The sequence below is a fragment of the Podarcis filfolensis genome (genome assembly GCF_964270895.1).
Source record: "Podarcis filfolensis genome assembly, chromosome: 4".
Classification (NCBI taxonomy): Eukaryota; Metazoa; Chordata; class Lepidosauria; order Squamata; family Lacertidae; genus Podarcis; species Podarcis filfolensis.
This window is the reverse complement of record NC_139607.1, coordinates 87,756,121-87,777,130: the sequence shown is the minus strand read 5'-3', so window position 1 is coordinate 87,777,130 and position 21,010 is coordinate 87,756,121. Positions and strand designations below refer to the sequence as shown.

At 46.7% G+C, this 21,010-nt stretch overlaps 1 protein-coding gene across 1 annotated transcript; it reads left to right on the top strand.

The window, feature by feature from the left end:
* Nucleotides 1–2,761: 2,761 nt before the first annotated feature.
* PANX1 (pannexin 1) lies at nt 2,762–21,010 on the top strand. Its single transcript, XM_083610000.1, has 5 exons — nt 2,762–3,157; nt 12,544–12,683; nt 15,356–15,570; nt 16,413–17,083; nt 18,049–21,010. The coding sequence occupies exons 1-5, from the start codon at nt 2,977–2,979 to the stop codon at nt 18,138–18,140; spliced, it is 1,299 nt and encodes a 432-aa protein (XP_083466126.1). The 5' UTR covers nt 2,762–2,976; the 3' UTR covers nt 18,141–21,010.

Sequence of the window (21,010 nt, the reverse complement as noted above, 5' to 3'; positions counted from 1 at the left end):
CTATATACAAAAAGCAGGAGGCGGACTTCCTGTTTAGACCTTCCCGCTTCAATGCCAAATTAAAGTGTTTCTTAATCCAATTTTCCGTTCTACTCACGGGTACTTGCTTAGAGTCCAATTGTCCACAGGAAAAAGTCAGCGCTCTCCGGCAACGGCTGTGTGGCTTCACTCCGTAAGAATAGCAGTCGATTCAAGACACTGCGCTGCTCACCCCACGTCGCTTCGGATCCCCAAAAAAGGGGTTTCCCTGCGAGTAGGGGAGGCACTCCTGGTGTCAGCCGAATCCCACGTTCCCAGGCTTCCTCTGCCTGGGATTTTTAAAGGGTGTCCGCCTTCGCCGCGGCGGCAAGACCCGATTTCACGGAGCGGGTTCCTCTGAGTCAGAGGAATTCCGCCATTGCCGATGGCGCTGACCCGGAAGTCTTTTTTCAAAAAATTATTAAAATCATTAAAAGGGGGTAAAAAAAGCAGTAGGTCAGAGCCAAAGGTTTCCTTTCACCAAATAAATGAGTTTTCCTCCTATTATTATTATTGCTATTTTATAGAAAAAGAGGTGCCAGAACTCATCATAGATGCCTCCCTGGTTCTCTTATAATGGCAATGGCGCCCAACTGTACCAAGCACCCTTCCTTACTGAAAGTGTGTTGTTGTTGTTGTTTAGTCATTTAGTCATGTCTGACTCTTCGTGACCCCATGGACCAGAGCACGCCAGGCACTCCTGTCTTCCACTGCCTCCCGCAGTTTAGTCAAACTCATGCTGGTAGCTTCGAGAACACTGTCCAACCATCTCATCCTCTGTCGTCCCCTTCTCCTTGTGCCCTCCATCTTTCCCAACATCAGGGTCTTTTCCAGGGAGTCTTCTCTTCTCATGAGGTGGCCAAAGTATTGGAGCCTCAGCTTCAGGATCTGTCCTTCCAGTGAGTACTCAGGGCTCATTTCCTTAAGAATGGAGAGGTTTGATCTTCTTGCAGTCCATGGGACTCTCAAGAGTCTCCTCCAGCACCATAACTCAAAAGCATCAATTTTTCAGCGATCAGCATTCTTTATGGTCCAGCTCTCACTTCCGTACATCACTACTGGGAAAACCATAGCTTTAACTATACGGGCCTTTGATGTCTCTGCTTTTTAAGATGCTGTCTAGGTTTGTCATTGCTTTTCTCCCAAGAAGCAGGAGTCTTTTAATTTCGCGGCTGCTGTCACCATCTGCAGTGATCATGAAAGTGTGTTGTTGTTTACTAAATATATATTCCATCCTTCAGCCCAAAGGTTCCTGGGGAATATGCAAAACAACAGGGGGTGATCTGCAACTACAAAGGAGGGCCATTTCCAGTGCTAGCCTCCAGTTTCACAGGGCCCTAAAGAGGCACACCTGCAACCAACTTCATAAGTTTATAGACACCATGTTCACATTTGAAACACAGCAAGGGGAATCCCTCCCCATCACATTGCCATGCAGACCAAAGAAGGGGCAGGGATGTCCTTTTTTATAATACAGTGGTACCTTGGGTTACAGACGCTTCAGGTTACAGACTCTGCTAACCCAAAAATAGTACCTCGGGTTAAGAACTTTGCTTCAGGATGAGAACAGAAATTGCATGGCGGCAGCGGGAAGCCCCATTAGCTAAAGTGGTACCTCAGGTTAAGAACAGTTTCAGGTTGAGAATGGACCTCCCGAACGAATTAAGTTCTTAACCCGAGGTACCACTGTAATATTTTATTCTTTTTTCCATATAGAAAATTGCATTTGTTACATTGTCTTCACCTGGTGCCCTTTACCTGATTTGTTTCCTGGGCCAAATTCGAAATCACTTCGGCCCATCCTCTGCACATGGCCCGGTGGCTTATCAGAATTGTACACACCTCAGCTTGACCATGGCTTCCATTTTCAGATGTGGCAGAAGCTGGTTTGTGGGAAAGCTCATCAAAACATCTCTCAAACAGCTGCAGAATACCCGTGGGTTGCGGCTAACACCACATTTCATTATACACCTTTGGGCGCCAGGCAAAAACGTTCCTTTCTAACCAGGCCTTTGGCTGACCTGATTGACATCCTATACCCTTTTAAAATGTGGCTCTTTTCGGGGGGGGGGGGGGCTGTTATTGGGTTATAGTTACTATTTTGATTTTGTATATTGTGATCTTTAACAGATTGCGGATGGATCTGAGCTAATTCCTTATCCCGGTTACAGTGGTACCTCGGGTTAAGAACTTAATTCGTTCCGGAGTTCCGTTCTTAAACTGAAACTGTTCTTAACCTGAAGCACCACTTTAGCTAATGGGGCCTCCCGCTGCCACCGTGCCGCCAGAGCACAATTTCTGTTCTCATCCTAAAGCAAAGTTCTTAACCCGAGGTACTATTTCTGGGTTAGCGGAGTCTGTAACCTGAAGCATCTGTAACCCGAGGTACCACTGTAGTTGCCTTGGAAGACGATCATCAGGCATCCGCACAACATAACCAGTCCAACCAAGTTGATGTTGAAGAATCATTGCTTCGACACTGGTGATCTTTGCTTCTTCCCAGTTCGCCTGTCCTCCCAGGTGATGCGTAAAAATTTTCGGAGACACCGTTGGTGGAATCTTTCGAGGAGTTGGAGATGGCGTTAATAAGCGTACAAACAGTACTCTTTTGAAAGATCCTCCTCCGCCTCGTCTTCTGGGAAAGCCGGCGGGGGCAGCAGCAGCCCGTTCCCGCCCGGCGACGGGGGGCGTGGAGGGGGCCGGGCGGAGGCGGAGACCTGAGCAGCGCCGTCCCTTCTCTCTCTCGCGCTCCTTCGCCTCGCCGCCTTGCGAGCGGGGCGCGCGCGCCAAACAAAGGCAGGCAGGGCGCGCAGGCACCGGGGGGGGGGGTGGGACCCGGCGGAGACCCCCACCAGGGTTCCCGCGGACGAAGCCAGCCCGGAGGAGAGCGCGGGTCCGGCGGGTGGGCGAGAGGCGCTTTGGGTGAGCCGGCAGGCGCCTGGCCCTCGGCGCGCCACCATGGCCATCGCCCACATCGCCACCGAGTACGTCTTCTCGGACTTCTTGCTGAAGGAGCCGTCGGAGAGCAAGTACAAGGGGCTGCGGCTGGAGCTGGCCGTCGACAAGCTGGTCACCTGCATCGCCGTCGGGCTGCCCCTGCTGCTCATCTCGCTGGCCTTCGCGCAGGAGATCTCCATAGGTAAGGGGGCTGGCACCGCCCGCAGGCGATGGAGGGGCCGGGCCTGGGGAGACATAGGCACGCATGCTTAGGCACGCACCTTGCGACGTGGGGGGGGGGGGCGGGAGCGGCTGTACCACTCCGGGCTGCAGGGGCGGTAGGGATGTGACTGTACCGCAGCAGCCAACTCCGAGCATCTTTCCTCCCCCCACCAATAAAATATTTGACGCACAAGCACAGCCGCATAGTTGATGGGCATTGCCATTCAAGGGATGTGCGTGTCACATGATCGATTATTTGGGGCGGGGCTTACCTGACCACCACCACCACCTGCCTCAATATTTTATTCAAGTTGGCACCCCTGGACTGCACCACTCCAGATTGCAGGTTATGGCTTTTAAAATTGCTATGGATTCTGAAGGTTGCAAAAGCAAAAGCTGTTCTCAATGTAAGGACGCTTGCAATGCAATCCTAATCATAATTCGATGACTCTAGTCAGTTAATCCAAAGGGTTTTAATGGATTAAATCTGCGTAAAGGTGCATAGAACTGAAACAAATTTTATAGGAGTGGGGAAGCAGAGGACTTGTAGACTGGGGGAATCATTATTAATACGTTTATATCACAACTTTCAACTATTGGTATTCCTCCTACCCGTTTTATTCCCCCAACAAACCTGTGAGGTAGGTCAGGTTGAGAGATAGTGACTGGCCCAGCATTTCCCAGTGAGTTTCCAGCCGAGTGAGGTTTTGAACCCTGGTTGCCCAGATCCTAGTCCAGCATTTTAACCACTACACCACACTGCCTCATCTAATACCATAAGGAAAAGGTATTAGAACAGGTCAGGAAATACGTTTATTAGAATGAATGAATGCACTTAGAGGTTTTGACTTTTAAGCGGTGTATAAAAACTGCTAAATAAATCTTAAGTCCCAAAGTGCTTTGAGCAGAAGTAAATGGACAAGGTATTTTATATTATCACATTTATTTATTTAAAGTTTTCAGCCTTTTGTCCTCCCAAAGTTGTGTTCGGAGCATTCTAAGGCACGTTATTTAAAAGCAGCAAGTTAAAACTTCTGCAACCTCCCTAAAAATGAGCAGCGTTTTGTGAAAAGCTCTTAAATCAGTTTTTGTTTTAATTCTGTGTCTGTCTGTCTGCCTCCCTCATCTTTACACTTCCACTGACAGTTCAAAGTCCTGCTTTATATATATCTGGGTGTGGAAACGGGCTGTGCTGCCCTTTGATGCATGACTCAACAAAAAGCCACTTACGCTGCATTTTAATAGCCCTTAAGCATTGTTTTGCAGGTTTTTTTAATCAGAGAATTATGCCACAGAGAAGGTACAGTAGTTACAGTGTTGGCCTAATAGCACGGAGGCCAGGGTTCAAATCCTCATGCAGCCATGAAGATCCCTTGGGCAGTGAGTCACAGTCCCTCAGCCTGACCTACATCGCAGGGAGATGGGAGAACACCACTGTATGCCACTTTGAGCAACTTGGAGAAAAGATAGGATAAAGGGTAAAGGTAAAGGGACCCCTGACCATTAGGTCCAGTCGTGACCGACTCTGGGGTTGCGGTGCTCATCTCGCTTTATTGGCCGAGGAAGCCTGCGTACAGCTTCCGGGTCATGTGGCCAGCATGACTAAGCCGCTTCTGGCGAACCAGAGCAGCGCACGGAAACGCCGTTTACCTTCCCACCGGAGCGGTACCTATTTATCTATTTGCACTTTGATGTGCTTTCAAACTGCTAGGTTGGCAGGAGCAGGGGCCGAGCAACGGGAGCTCACTCCATCGCGGGGATTTGAACTGCCGACCTTCTGAACAGCAAGCCCTAGGCTCTGTGGTTTAGACGGAATAAATACACAAATAATAATCACAACATTTTCATTTTGAAAAGGGGATTTTTCTTTTATGCAGGCCAACATTTTGACGAAGCCCAAATCAGCTTCATTGCTTGAGCACTTCTCAAATTCCAGGGCATGCCTGTACCAATATCCTTTGTTGCGTGCCTCTTACTTTCAGTTCCATAACAGCTGTTGCTCCTCCTTGTCTCAATGCTGATATCGTCACATGATTTCTTTATAAGCCATGCTTCATCCTCTAGGGCTTCTGTATGGATTGTTGTTTGTTGGTAGCTATGGCTGTTTTCCTTTATTGTAAAGCTGCTTCGAGGAAAGGCGAAACAGATGCCAATGTTTTAAATACTGGAACCGATAGATTTTTGAGACAGAAGACAAAACTTGCATCATCTCCCGGAAGAAAAACAGGGAGAAAAATTGTAGGGCTTCAAGATTTCTGGTGGTTGTCTAATCCAGTGTTATCCAAACTCACTTGCCAACAAAAGAATTCCTTGTTTGGGATCCAGCTGCCAAGTCCCTCCCTGTGACCTAGAATCTATTGAACATGTTATTCCCATTGTCTGCAGATCCCGCTAGTAACCTACCCACCCCCAAAGACTCCAGTGACCTATTTATTCCCAACCAATCACTCGCGAATCACAAATCCAATCCAGACAACATAGCAATTTTGGCCCTCGTATTTTTTAGCGCATATGGAGAAGAGATCAGTTTTAGTGCTTCTGTCTTTTTAAGAGCTCTGTATGTAGAATATGGGATGGGATAGGACTTGCCGATCAGAAGGTCAGCGGTTCGAATCCCCTAGACGGGGTGAGCTCCCATTTTTTGGTCCCTGCTCCTGCCAACCTAGCAGTTTGAAAGCACATCAAAGTGCAAGTAGATAAATAGGTACTGCTGTGGCGGGGAAGGTAAACAGTGTTTCCGTGCGCTGCTCTGGTTCACCAGAAGCGGCTTAGTCATGCTGGCCACATGACCCAGAAGCTGTACGCCGGCTCCCTCGGCCAGTAAAGAGAGATGAGCACCACAACCCCAGAGTCGGTCACGACTGGACCTAATGGTCAGGGGTCCCTTTACCTTCATGTAGAATATATGATATCACCATGCTGCAGGGGTTTGAATAAAATACTCTGTGGTGGAAGGAATCCCACCGCCCTGCAGTTCAGTGATGACTAAACATACTCAGTAGTCACAGAATGCTGACTAGAGGAGAATCCAAAGGAGGGCTAAGTCATGATCCTGTCAAGTTTTTCCTTGCACAATTTGACTTCCCCACTCCCTCCTCCTGTGCACTGTTGAAATCTGTTCTCTGGGTTCTCCCACTGGAACAGGGATGGGTGTGGGGCAGAGAGGAGGGGAATTCCATTGTGCAAGTGGAAATCCTTGTGATGGCATAATGGTTACTTAGCACCGTGTACACCTATTCAAAGGGTGTACGCTGTGGCGCTGTGGTCTAAACCACTGAGCCTCTTGGGCTTGCTGATCAGAAGGTCGGCGGTTCGAATACCCGCAATGGGGTGAGTTCCTGTTGCTCGGTCCCAGCTCCTGCCCACCTAGCAGTTCGAAAACACATCAACGTGCAAGTAGATAAATAGGTACCACTCTGGCAGGAAGGTAAACGGCGTTTCCATGCACTCTGGTTTCCATCACGGTCCCGCTGTGTCAGAAGCAGCTTAGTCATGCTGGCCACATGACATGGCGGGAAGGTAAACGGCGTTTCCATGCACTCTGGTTTCTATCACGGTGTCCCACTGTGCCAGAAGCAGCTTAGTCATGCTGGCCACATGACCCGGAAAAACTGTCTCCGGACAAACGCCGGCTCCCTTGGCCTGTAAAGCAAGATGAGCGCCACAACCCCAGAGTCGTCTGTGACTGGACTTAACTGTCAGGGGTCCTTTACCTTTATATCTGTTCAAAGTGCTGATTTTGACCTATAAAGCCTTAAATGGTTCAGGGCTGCAATACTTCAAGGAGCGTCTCTCTCCATATGAACCAACCCAGACCCTGCAATACTCACCTGAGGCCCTTCTCCTTCCTGTGCCTCTTCCGTGTAAGCTCTGGAGGATGACAACACGAGAACAGGCCTTTTCTGCAGTGGCCCCCCGTTTGTGGGATGCCCTCCCCGGGGAGGTTCGGCTGGCACCTTCATTACGCACCTTTAGGCACCAGGCGAAAAGCGTTCCTCTTCAACCACTATCTCAGTTAGTTAGAACATGGTCCTGGTAAGGTTGCAGGTCTGATCCCTGTAAGGGACAGCTGCGTATTCCTGCATTGCACGGAATTGAACTAGAAGACTCTCAGGGTCCCTTCCAACTCTATGACTCTTTGACTCTTAATCAAACCTTGGGCTGATTGACATCCAATGCCCTTTTAAATGTGTTATGGAAGTGGAGGGAGTTACTGGGTTGTTTCTGTTTTCGTTTTTATTGTGTTTTTGTTTTACATTGTATTGTTATGTTGTGAATCGCCTGAGATCTATGGGTGAAGGGCAGTATACTTATCAAACTGATGATAATAATACAGTGGTACCTCGGGTTGTACTGGGACACGGGTGGCACTGTGGGTTAAACCACAGAGCCTAGGACTAGCTGATCAAAAGGTCGGCGGTTCGAATCCCTGCGACGGGGTGAGCTCCCGTTGCTCGGTCCCAGCTCCTGCCAACCTAGCAGTTCGAAAGCACCTCAAAGTGCAAGTAGATAAATAGGTACCGCTCCGGCAGGAAGGTAAACAGCGTTTCCGTGCACTCCTCTGGTTCGCCAGAAGTGGCTTAGTCATGCTGGCCACATGACCCAGAAGCTGTACGCCGGCTCCCCTGGCCAATATAGCAAGATGAGTGCCGCAACCCCAGAGTCGGCCACGACTGGACCTAATGGTGAGGGGTCACTTTACCTTTACCTCGGGTTAAGTACGTAATTCGTTCCGGAGGTCCCTTCTTAAGCTGAAACTGTTCTTAACCTGAAGCTAACGGGGCCTCCCGCTGCCGCTGTGCTGCTGCTGCGCAATTTCTGTTCTCATCCTGAAGCAAAGTTCTTAACCTGAGGTACTATTTCTGGGTTAGCGGAGTCTGTAACCTGAAGCGTATGTAACCTGAAGCGTCTGTAACCCGAGGTACCACTGTACCTTGATTGTTGGGGAACAACAGCAGCAGAGGGCAATTGCAGTCGTGTCCTGCTTTTGGGCTTCCCAGGGGCATCTAATTGGCTGCTGTGGAAAACAGGATGCTGAACTAAATAGGGTGAACCCAGAAGGATTGTTATTTTCTCAGTACTCTAAACCAGGAGAGGACAATGTGGTCCACTCCCAATTGCATTGGAACATTCAGTGCATATTATAATTTTGTTGTATACAGAGTTGTGTTTGTTTTGATTCGATTCAATTCAATTCTCAGTATTCCTTCGTTGTTGGACACTAAACCAGGAGAGGACATTGTGGTCCCCTCTCAATAGTGCTGCACTGCAACTCCCATCATCCTTGACCATTGGGCCATGCTGCCCGGGGCAGATGGGAGTTGCCATTCAACAACATGTGAAAGGCAGCTTGCTAGCTACGCCTGTTCTACATAATAAGCCAACAATAGTAAACACTATTGTTCCTGCTGTAGCTAAGTGGTGCTTAGAACCTCAGTTCATAGGTTGTCTCCTCTAGGCAATCTCTGAGCCAGTAAGCCAGGAACAAACTTCAGCTATAGCTTTTGGTTTGACTGCGGCAAGAAAAACCCATGAGCCCAGGTTCAAACGGTAAACCAAACCATGGCTTAGCCCTGGGTCACGTGGCGGCAACACAGTCAGGCTATAAGCACAGGGCCTCTGATCCTTGCTCTGGAACCTGCCCATTCACAGCAAACCACGGTGTGCTTTAGCAATATTAGCTTACTGTTGCATGCAAACTGGGTCTCCTGGTCTCCACAGCAGAGACACCAAGATTAAGTTTGCTGATCAGCTCACATATTAATTTCTAACTTGAAGCAGTAATGGAAACGATATAAATCTGGAAAATAGCTATTGCATTTTTGCCTCTTCCCAAAGCTGACTTGTCAGTTGAGGAGCATATAAACGAGCAAAACAGGCATTCCGAACTACTTTATACAGTGCTAAGAATAATCAGCGGGACTTTCCACGATTTAGGAATGACAAAGCCTCACAGCTGCCAGAGGTCATGTTTCATAGAGGGGAGGCTGAATTTTCATTTGGCTCAAGAGCTACACTGCTCTGCACGTCCCCCGGCCCACACCCGTTGCAACGTTGGATACAGCCATTTCTTCGGTGGAGCATGAGACTCTTAATTTCAGGGTTGTGGGTTCGAGTCGCACATTGGGCAAAAGATTCCTGCATTGCAGGGGGTTGGACTAGATGACCCTCGGGATCCCTTCCAAATCTATGACCCTATGAGCACCCCACCTCAGAAAAGCTGCTTTTCCCTACCACCCCACCCCATGTTTGTCCTTGTTTGTCTCCCTTCCTTGCATATCTTCACACACTCAAGAACACATTTGGTTTATCTGTCTCCCTCCCTGCTCCACTGCTCTTAACCAGTGTCGCAGGAACCCCCCCAATCATTCAGTTTGTACAAACTCCACACACACACACACACACACACACACACACACACACACACGACATACGCTACACTTCTGTTATAAATTCATAGAAAATCAACCATACATCGGATCTGCACCGTTCCACTTTTATTTTACTCCATGAAGGAAGGACTACAAAATGGGGAAGGTTTGATACAGGGCAGCCATAATCCCTTGAGCATACCAGCACATACACAGGAGCCCTGCCCAATTGCTATGCCAACCCTGATGGTCCTAGACAGAAGACCATCAAGGTCACAAAGAACTTGCATATAGGAGTGGATTCAGCACGGACTGGAACAAAGGACCATGATCAGCTCTTCCCTCTGGGGGCAGGAAACTGCAAACTCCCCTCTGTCACCTGGAAAGTACTCATGGGGAGGGGGAAAGGGGGAACCAGCCAGGTGACAGGACACTCAGGTTACCACCACAACTCCTCCCTCAACCCCTCCTTTTTGTGATGTATCAATGATGTAGTTGTGATGTAGTTTTAGGGGTATAGTTTGGGGGATTAGTAACTAATAATAAAACTAATAAAAGTTGGGGTCTTCTTTTGTTCTGGACTTCCATTTTGCTTCATCTTGTTGTGGGTGGGAGTCCTGTTGCGACAGTTTCCAATAAAGGCCAAGCCTACAGGCTGCTGTTTTGCTCCAAATTGTCCTGGTTAGTGTCTTTGTTTTTTGTCCAAGGGAGCCCTCAGATTCTTCCGTTAACACCAGGCACCCCCAAACTCGGCCCTCCAGATGTTTTGGGACTACAGTTCCCATCATCCCTGACCACTGGTCCTGTTAGCTAGGGATGATGGGAGTTGTAGTCCCAAAACATCTGGAGGGATGAATTTGAGGGTGCCTGCTCTTAACCTTTCAATTTCACACCTCTACTCCTTATCTTGCTCTGCCTCTAGCTTTTCCTCTACACCCCACGCTTAGAAGCTGTCTCCCTGCTGCTACTTCCAGCAACCTCACCCTGTTCACATGCTTCTTCTCTCAACATGCTTCTTTTGGGACGCTGGTGGCGCTGTGATCTAAACCACTGGGCCTCTTGGGCTTGCCGATCAGAAGGTTGGCGGTTCAAATCCCCACGACGGGGTGAGCTCCCGCTGCTCTGTCCCAGCTCCTGCCAACCTAGCAGTTCGAAAGCATGCCAGTGCAAGTAGATAAGTAGGTACCACTGTGGCGGGAAGGTAAATGGCGTTTCTGTGCGCTCTGGTTTCCATCACGGTGTTCCGTTGCGCCAGAAGTGGTTTAGCTATGCTGCCCACATGACCCGGAAAGCTGTCTGTGGACAAACGCCAGCTCCCTCAGCCTGAAGCAAGATGAGCTCTGCAGCCCCATAGTTGCCTTTGACTGGACTTAACCATCCAGGGGTCCTCTACCTCTACCTCTACTTCTCTATATTTCTCTCTGCTCCCTGAAGCACATACCTCTGCTATCTCCACTGCTTTCCCCTCTTTTCCCTCTGCTTCCCTCCATCTCCTTCCTCTGTTGCTTAGCCTGTACACCCACCTACGCTGCCCCACCCATGGGTCTTTTATCCTTGCATGGGTGTGGCATGGCAGTGTTCCCGAAGTGCTCCCCTTGTTGCCCAGCTTCCTAGCTGTGCCCTTCCCTTTCCTGGGCAGATTGACAGCGCAGAAAGACAGCTTCTCTGCTGCAGCCACTCTCTCTCTGCACAGAGTTCTGTGCATGTCTGTTTTATACACTACTTCTCAGGTAGAAAACCTGTGACCCTCCTGATATTGTTGGAATACGGTTCCTATCAGCCCCAGCCAGCGGGGCCAATGGTCAGGCATGATGGGAGTTGCCGTTTAGCAGCCGAACCCAAAGAGTACTCATTAATGGTTCCTCGTTATCCTGGGGGGAAAAGCGACAAGTGGGGTGTTTCAGGGTTCTGCCCTGGGCCCGTTGTTGTTCAACACCTTTATAAATGACTTGGAAGAAGGAATTGAGGGGGTGCTCATCAAATTTGCAGATGACACCTGTGGCGATCACACAGGGTCCCCGGACGTTTAATGGTCTATTGATCCCTGTGCCACCACTGTGCTCGCTTCCCCGCTGCCACCAACCAGTTACTCTCTGGTAAAACACTGAGTCCAGTCAGTTGTTAAAAGTGAACCAAAAAAAAACAAGTTTATTTTACAACATTAACAAGTTTATGGTTTCTCAGATAATATTCCTGTCAGTATCTTAACTTCAGTTTCTTTACCGGCCTATACCTTCCTAATACCTTCTGACTGATTATCTCAACTCTTTGACTGACTCCTCTTAACAAATTCTCTCCCTCTCTCACACCAGACTAGCCCAACCCACAGACTTATCTTCTCTGTCTCTCCCAACTCCAGACTGTCTTCTCAACCACCCTAACTCTAACTCCCCTTAACAAATTCTCTCTGTGCTTAAACTGCTTAACTCTGCCCCTTGGGTTCCCACTGGTTAGTCATTTTACAATTAGTTAACCCTTTCCCTATGAACCCAGTATGACGTCACACACCTAGGAGGGCAAACGCCACAACACCAAACTGAGAAGGGTAGCTAATGCCGCAAAAGACAGAATCATAATTCAAAATGACCATAACAGATTGCAGAACTGGGTCCCAGCTAACAAAATGAAGAAATGACACTCATGTGAAACAAACTGTGTTTTGTAATGGGTTTCAATGGTGAACCTTTCCCATGGGTTCACTGTTTCAGACTCCACCTTGCATGTAGAAAAATTGCATGTCAGGAAGATGACTAGGCTGCCTGATTTTCTGTGTCCTCCCCACCCACTTAAGCATTCAGACATGAATACGTGTTTGCTCAGTGCATGCCTGCTCACACGCTATGTCTGCAGCGTGAAATAGTGCAACCTGGGCAAAACTTCCTTTACTTGACCCAGGTGCCTATGAAAATGGGTTCCAAACCCTCCGTTTTTGTATTGTACCCTGTATATTTCATGTTGTTCCCCCTTTTACAGTGCATCCTTCTTTACTTGCTAGGTACCCAGATGAGCTGCTTTTCTCCAAGTACATTTTCCTGGCGCCAGGCTGCTTATGTGGACTCCTACTGCTGGGCGGCTGTGCAGCAAAAACAGCTTTCACAGAGCGACTCGGGGCACCTTCCACTCTGGCTTCATAAAGTTTGTATAATTGGCCTTCGTCACCTTCTTTATTCTGGGTAATAAAAACCCAGCTCAGACATCTGAAGCTGTAGCATTGCATTCCCATTGGCATTCATGGTTTTTCTCATGTTAATGTACGAGCTATATTTTCTCTGTGGTTTGATTGTTATGGTTCCTTAGCTGCCTGTTGCCCTAATGCCCCAGAGCTTTTAAACTGGTTGTTGTTATAAGTAGTAGTTTATTTTTTTTTGAAAAAAAATAGCAGTCATAATCCCCATGACCCAATTATGTCTGTTTCCATTTGAAAGCAGCAAATTATAGGGTGAAAGCTTTCCTAATCTGTGCCGTTTCAAGTGGAATCATTTCATAATTCAATATTCTCTCTTCTTCTCTCTCGCACACATATTGAAAGCAGCCTTCCTTGAAACGGGGGCGGGGGGAGGAAATGCCAGGAAGAAGAGCTAGCAATCACATCCATACCGTAGATCAGAACCACATTTAACATGAATAGCCTGCCCCAAAGAATTCTGGGAACTGTACTTTATCCCTCACCAGCATTGTCAGTGTGAGGAAAGCAGTATGAGCAGAAGGACAATTAGGAAACAGGGGATTAATAATAATAATAATAATAAATTTTATTTATATCCCGCCCTCCCCAGCCGAAGCTGGGCTCAGGGCGGCTAACAACAATCAAAATAATCCAACATTCTAAAAACATTCATTATAAAATTAATTAAAATCAAATTAAAATCAAATTGATGGCAACCATTAAGCAAAATTCTGTGCAGATTGCCAGAGGAGGATTGTGTGTAGGTTAACAAAGCAAGCAAGGACACAGTCCCTAGAGGAAATAAATGAGTTGGGACTGTTGTTTATAGCTAACAAAAGCTGCTGCGGGCCATGGAAACTTATGTCGCCACGCATTCGTGAACGGGGTCATAGGGCTCTTCGCTTGGTTTTGCTAGCAGTCTTTTGAAGCGCATTCACTTTGCTGTCGTTCTTGCAAGTTTACAGCAGTGCTAGTTCAGAACGATAAAGCGAGAGAGAAGAAGCTGCTTCTTACCTAAAGGAAGCGAGGAATGGGCAGATGAGCTTGCAGGGGAAGAAAACAAGGTCAAGGGGAAAGGTTGAGAGACAGAAAGCAGCTGAATGCAAATAGGCTTCTCATCTAGTCTTAATTCTCCAGCTGCTACCCAAAAAAACAAACAGTCCTCTTGGTTGGAGTAAGAGCTCTTCAAGACTGATTTGATTCCAAAGATTGGATCATTTCCCAGATACAGACTCAATCTGCAGAGGAATAAAGAATGTGTGAGCCAGGCAGCCGACGCAGTTTCAGCCTGGCCTCAGCTCCGCTTCCATGTGTTCCCATACTGCCGCAGCTCTTCTCGTCTAATTTTCCCCCACTACATCACAATGGAGTCTGGATTCTCAAGGCGCGGCTTAAGATTCCAATTTGCTCTTACAGCCCACGTTCCTATCAACCTGTTGTTTTGAGTTGTCCTTCGTCCCAAGGCCATTCACAGCCGCTTGTGATGCGGTAACATCAGTAGTGAGCCGTACTTAACCGCATCAGTCTGCCACTGTTCTTACACCCTCTCTGCTTTGGGTGGCCAACTTTTTTCCATTGGTCCTGCTCCTATCCCTTTTGCAGCCTCTGGCATCCCCCAAAAAGAGGACACTTCTGCAGTCATGTTAGCGCGATAAGATGCTCTGCATCTGGTTTTTCAGTCTGCTGTTAAAATCACAGCAGCAATGTCAGCTAAAATGTTGGCACGCTTACTCTTATTTATTCATTTATTTTAAAGACGCTATATTCTGCTCTTTGGTGGTGCTTCCAAGGCAGTCAGCCTCAGTCTCTTGCACAATCCTAGGCAAGTCTACTGAGAAGTATGCCCCTTTAAGTTAGTGGGACCTATTCCCAGATAAGTGTGGACAGGATTGCAGCGAATGTTATTATTTGTACGCTTTCCAGACCTGTATCGCAAAATAATCCCAATATTAGGAATAAAGGAAACTGCCCTATACTGAATCACACCATTGATCTATCTAGCCTGGTTCTGTATACACTGGTTGGCAGCAGCTGTCCAGGATTTCAGATATTCCCAGCCCGACCTGGAAATGCTGGCAACCTTCTGTTTTGCTTTTTGTTTTTGTTTTTCCCCAATAGTATTTATTAAGTTTCATACAAATACAACACATACTATAAAATCAATGAAACAAAAATAAAACGAAAACAAAAAATAAAAATAAAACAAATGATAACCAAAAATACAACCACAAACACATAAACAATAAAAATTAATTAATTAATTAAACTTCCAACTTCTCAAACATTTTACTTGACTTCCTCTAATCTCTTCCATCTGAATTTCCTTGTACCTGAATGTAGCCGTTTTCCAATATCATTATTCAAAAATACAATATTCCAATTACAATCAGATTTCTTAACTTTTCTTAACCTCTATGTCTCATTTATTTATTGAGTCCTAATTTAACGCTAGGCCTATTTAGTACCTTCAAGTAACTACTAATCTTTAATATTCGACCTTCTGCATACAAAGCAAATGCTCTATCATGGAGCCACAAATTCAGTTTGCAAAACGTCTCAGCAGTCCTGCTTGCCTCTTATTATTTAGCAGATTGCGGATGGCTCTGAGCTAATTCCTTATCCTTGTTATTTTCTTCTGCAGTTTTTCCCATACATCCTCCTGCTGGTTGCAATCCTCCTGTACCTGCCATGTCTCTTCTGGCGCTTCACCTCAGCCCCCCACCTTTGCTCAGACCTGAAATTTATTATGGAAGAACTCGACAAATCCTATAACAGGGCAATCAAAGCCGCAAACAGCTGCCGCAATGGGGACGTGAGGGGCTCATCTCCGACCATTAATGAGAATATGGCTCAGAGGTAACATCCCACTCCTTTCCATTTTCTAAAATTAAAATGAACTTGAGTTGGAATAATAGGTAAGCTACTCACATCCAGAGTCTGACAACTTCTGGAGGGCCACAGGCCCCCCATTCTTGACTTAGATAATTGGAGGCTTTTCTTCAGCTGCACCAGAAGTTAGGCAGGTGGCAATCAGAAAAGAGCCTTCTCTGTGGTGGCCCCTCAGTGTTGAAGCACTGTCCTCAGGGCTGCTCACCTGGCTCACCATTTTAATTGAATTTCAAGCAGTTCTCCATTCTGCCATCCCATTTCAACCCCCCACCACACACACCACCATCATTCTCACGAGAGCCAGTGTGGTGTAGTGGTTAAGAGCAGTGGACTCGTAATCTGGTGAACCGGGTTCGCTTCCCTGCTCCTCCACATGCAGCTGCTGGGTGACCTTGGGCTAGTCACACTTCTCTGAAGTCTCTCAGCCCAACTCACCTCACAGAGTGTTTGTTGTGGGGGAGGAACGAAAAAGGAGATTGTTAGCCGCTTTGAGACTCCTTAGGGTAGTGATAAAGTGGGATATCAAATCCAAACTCTTCTTCTTCTTCATGTTGGAGGAAGTAGACTGTCCTGCAAAAGCATGCACTGAACACAGTAGTCTTTGGGGTGCCATGATGCACTCTGTTTTTGCAGTTGCTCTTCCAGGACATATCTTTAAAAAAAATATGATGCTGGTGCTTTGGAATCTGAGCCCTCCCAGTTTCGTGTGTGTGTGTGTGTGTGTGTGTGTTGTGCAGCATCTGAGCAAATGAAATCCTGGTGTAATGGCTCTGGATATTGTCTCTTTGGTGTTCCCCCCTCCCCTCCAGTTTCTGGGAAATATCCGAAAGCCACTTCAAATACCCCATTGTGGAACAGTACCTGAAGACAAAGAAGGGCTCCAAGAGCTTAATAATCAAGTACATTATTTGCCGTTTGCTGACCCTGATGATCATTCTGCTCTCCTGCCTCTACTTGGGATATTACATCAGCCTCTCCTCAATGACTGATGAGTTTATCTGCAACATCAAAACCGGGATATTGAAGAACGACACCACTGTTCCCGAACGCTTCCAGTGCAAACTGATTGCCGTCGGTGTCTTCCAGCTCCTCAGCTATATCAACATCATAGTGTACCTCTTGCTCATGCCCATTGTGGTATATGCGCTGCTGGTCCCTTTCAGGCAGCGCTCAGACATTCTGCAAGTGTACGAGCTCCTGCCCACGTTTGACGTCCTCAAAGTCAAAACCAAACACTACAACGACTTGAGCCTCTACCTCCTCTTCCTCGAGGAAAACGTCAGCGAGCTTAAATCTTACAAGTGCCTCAAAGTTCTGGAGAACCTGAAAGGCAGCGGCGAGAAGTTCGACCCCATGCAACTCCTGATGAATCTCGGCTCGATTAAAACGGACGTTGCAGACGGCAAGTCAGCCACCGTCAAAGAGGGCTCTGGAAAGAAAGCAGAGCCGGAAAAGGCAAACAGTGCGCTAGAACTGAAGGGTAAAGTCGCTTCACTTCGGTTTGCTTCCTTTTATGTTATGCATATATCACTGCTCCTAATATATTGATCAAAGTGGTTTGCAAGTTTTTAAATACTGTATTTTTTGCTCTATAAGACTCACTTTTTCCCTCCTAAAAAGTAAGGGGAAATGTGTGTGCGTCTTATGGAGCGAATGCAGGCTGCGCAGCTATCCCAGAAGCCAGAGCTAAAACAAGCAAACAGACCTGTACATTTTGAGGAGGAGGTGTATTAATTGCCTCATACTAATGCCTCCAGATAATTTACAAAAGCTTATCATAATCGTAAAGCTATAAAATGCAGCAGCTTAAAACACCGTAAAACAATGCCATTCTGTCGAACCTTTCTACATGTAGACTTAAAGTAGCGTTTGGGATGTGAAGTCATGGATCACACATCCAATGTGTTTTCATCTTGAAGTAAGCCTGCTGAATTCAAAGGGAAATGTGTACAAGATGGTCACCCCAATATATTTGAATTTTAAATACCAGTTAGGAAAGAAATGCTGTGGACTACTACCCTACAAGCCTTATTTCACACGTGCTCCATTCCTGGAGTTACATCCCACATATCCTAGAATCTGTGGGTATTTTTCAAATGCCTCTGATGTTGTTGTTGTTGTTGTTATACCACCCTATACCCAGAGATCTCAGGGCGGTTCACAGAAAAAAATCAAAATATAAAACCAAAAAATATATAATCAAAATAAAAACAACAATTCAATAACCTCCCTAATGGCTACAAACCTGCAGACAGCTAAGGAGGCAACTTCAACAGCCTAGATGGACATATAGCTACAGTCTTAAACTATATGAAGGACTGGAAGTTCCTCTTCTCTCTCACACACACACGGACATTTTGTTTGAGGGCAACAAGACTACTTTTTTGTGATTTCTATGGAAAAGGATAACTGAACTTCCATTTTCCACGACTTGCTGTCTTTCAGATGCAACAGAACAGACGTCACCTGGCAATGGAGCAGAAGCAGGTAAAGAAGACGCCAAACTTCGCCAGAGGCTTCTTGATTCTTCGTGCTGATGGGCCCACATAGCAATTTGTGGATTGTGACTGTTCTTCCCAGTTACTCCAGCGTAAGCCATACTGAACCCTGGGTGCTCGCCTCATTATTGAGTGTGCAAGGGGGCTGGGCCTAAGGGCAAACCATAGTTTACAAGCTTTTTATATGCCTATGTTTACATGCCTGCCCAGCCCCTATGTCTTATGGCCGATGGTTGAGGTTATTTATGCCAATTCTGTGGGATAGAAACGATGGAAGAAAGTCCACATTGTAAGTAGGGCACAGAGAGAAATATCCTGGATGACCTGAAGGAAAAAGGAGTTAGCTTTTCTCACCAATGGAACACTTGGGGCCTAGTTGAACACAGGTGTGGATATCACAGCATAAGCCTAACTATGTCTACTCTGAAGTAAATCCTATTGATTTGCAGCCTTAATCACTCTACACTTGAGTCTGGTTTGCATGTGTGCATGTACGCACTTGTTTCCCGTTCGATTAATGACCATGCACTTAAAACCAAGGTAACCGACAACTTAAGCTCTGAAATTAGGAATATTTCATGGACTTGGATCAACGCACATGGCACAAAGAGGTGGACTGAACTGTGGGGATAAGACTGCAGAGGGGGAAATGCTGGTGGGCTTTTCATGATCTTTCCAAAGATGGGGAAATCATGTCCTCTTTCAGTTGTTTGTTGAAACAAATACGCACCTGCTAAATACATACATATTAATCTCCTGTGGTGTCAGAACCGCCACTGTGATTGCACAGAGGGATGCTATGAGAATATACATAATAATTCAGGTAACGCGGATAAACGGTGCTCCTTGTGTTCTTGTTATTTCAGTTGTGATGCACATGCAAGAGATCCTTGTGCCCCTTAGGATTTTCCTGCAATCTTCTGTGTGGGACTTTCTGTGGTCAGCTGCTACTGTGCTTCCAGGAAAGGTGCCCTACAGTCACCCCTGCCCCTTAGAAACAATGGTGAGGACAGCCCTAAAAACTGAATTAGACCTGTTGCTTTTGGAAGTTGACTGACTGTGAAACCGGGCTTTCTTTGCAGCCGGGGTTCCTCCTTGCACAGAGGAACTCCTCATGCGCACAAGTGTAGATCTCTTTCCCATTATATCCAAAGGCATGGATGTAGCAGGCAACAGCAGCCAGGGTGCAGCCGTGTGGCGTGGCAGAAGCAGCAGCAGTGGGTGGGGCTGCCTTGTAGGGACCGCAGTCCTCTCAGGTGCTCTTCAAACTGCAAGCAGAAAAACCTCTTTTTCTGCAGAAAAACGAGGGTGCTTGTTTTGAAAAACACCATTTCAGCGCTATCTGCATTGATGCGGATGTGTTTTCTTCTGTTGCTACTTGTGTTACGCCAGCATCTGTGGAGAACCTTTGTGCCTCCGAATGTCCCTGAGCTACAAGTCCCCTCTTCATGGGCCATGCTGCTGGGGCAGATGGGAGTTGTAGTTTAACAAAGGGCCAGAGGTACCTGTATTAAGGGAGATTTGACAAAGACCTACGATAGGGCTAAAACCAACCTTAACCTTACCAACTGTTGCCTTCAGCGTTCAGTGTCAATGGTCTTTTAACAGTGACAAAATGCAGCTAACTGTGTGATTATTCGCGGCTTAAAGGGAGGTTTTGTCATATTCAGCCCAGACACTGAGGTCCAGCTCTGAGCGCCTTCTGGCGAGAAGTGAGGTTACAGGGAACCAGGCATAGGGCCTTCTCGGTAGTGGCGCCCGCCCTGTGGAACGCCCTCCCACCAGATGTCAAGGAAATAAACAACGATCAGTCTGACTTTTAGAAGACATCTGAAGGCAACCCTGTATCGGGAATATTTTTTAAAATGTCTAATGTTTTACCATTTTTTTATGTGCTGTAAGCTGCCTAGAGTGGCTGGGGAAACCCAGCCAGATGGGCAGGGTATAAATAATAAAGTTATTGTTATTATTATTTACTCGTGGTAAGATGTAGGGGAAGATTGTAGATCTGTAATCCCTGTCCAACACCCAGGATAAAGGACTGCTGTGGCGTTCGTACGGAGACCCCAGTCGTCTCACGGACTATTGACCCGTACACCACTAATGCGCTGCCACCAACCAGGTCCTCCCCAGTAAATCACTTAGTCTCAGTCAGGTTCTTAAGTTAACAAAGAAGAGTGTAGTTTATTGCAGACACAAACAAACTTTAACTGCATTCCAAACGTTGTTTCTCTTTACCTTCTTAGTCTTATTTTATCCTGTCTCTATCTCTTCTACCTCCCCTCACACAAGAACCAATTGCACTGTCTCTCTGTTTCCAACCGCCTGCCAACTGCTTTTCCAACTGCCTTTCCCAACCAACCAACCAACTGACTAAAACCAACCAACTATCCACAACCCAAACCTCGGGCTAAGCCCTTTTATAAACAGGTAGGCTCCGCCTCCAGCTTTCCTATTGGTCCACATACTAACCCTTTCTCTCCCCCTGTACAGACATTTTCAAACGAACGGGCAAACGCCACATCTGCCAATTGCAGTATAGCCTTTGAGACTTTGAAAGCTGCTGCCACTTGAAGTAGGCAGACCACTTTTTAGTGCTCTGAAAAGAGAGCTCCCTATGTATATGTATATGTATATGTATATGTATATGTATATGTATATGTATATGTATATGTATATATGTGTGTGTGATCATGTTCACTTTGTATAGGAGTATTGCATGGAGTAGACTTGGGGAAGATTTGCATAAGACATTGACAGCTTGAAACATTTCAAGGACTACTGCAATTATGTTTGAAGAAAACGCCTAACTGCCGTGTGACAACAGTAAGATTTGTCACATTTGTTAGTGGCTGAACCAAAAGCCATTTATAAAAATTTGTGTATGAATAAATGTTGCCTCCTTGGGA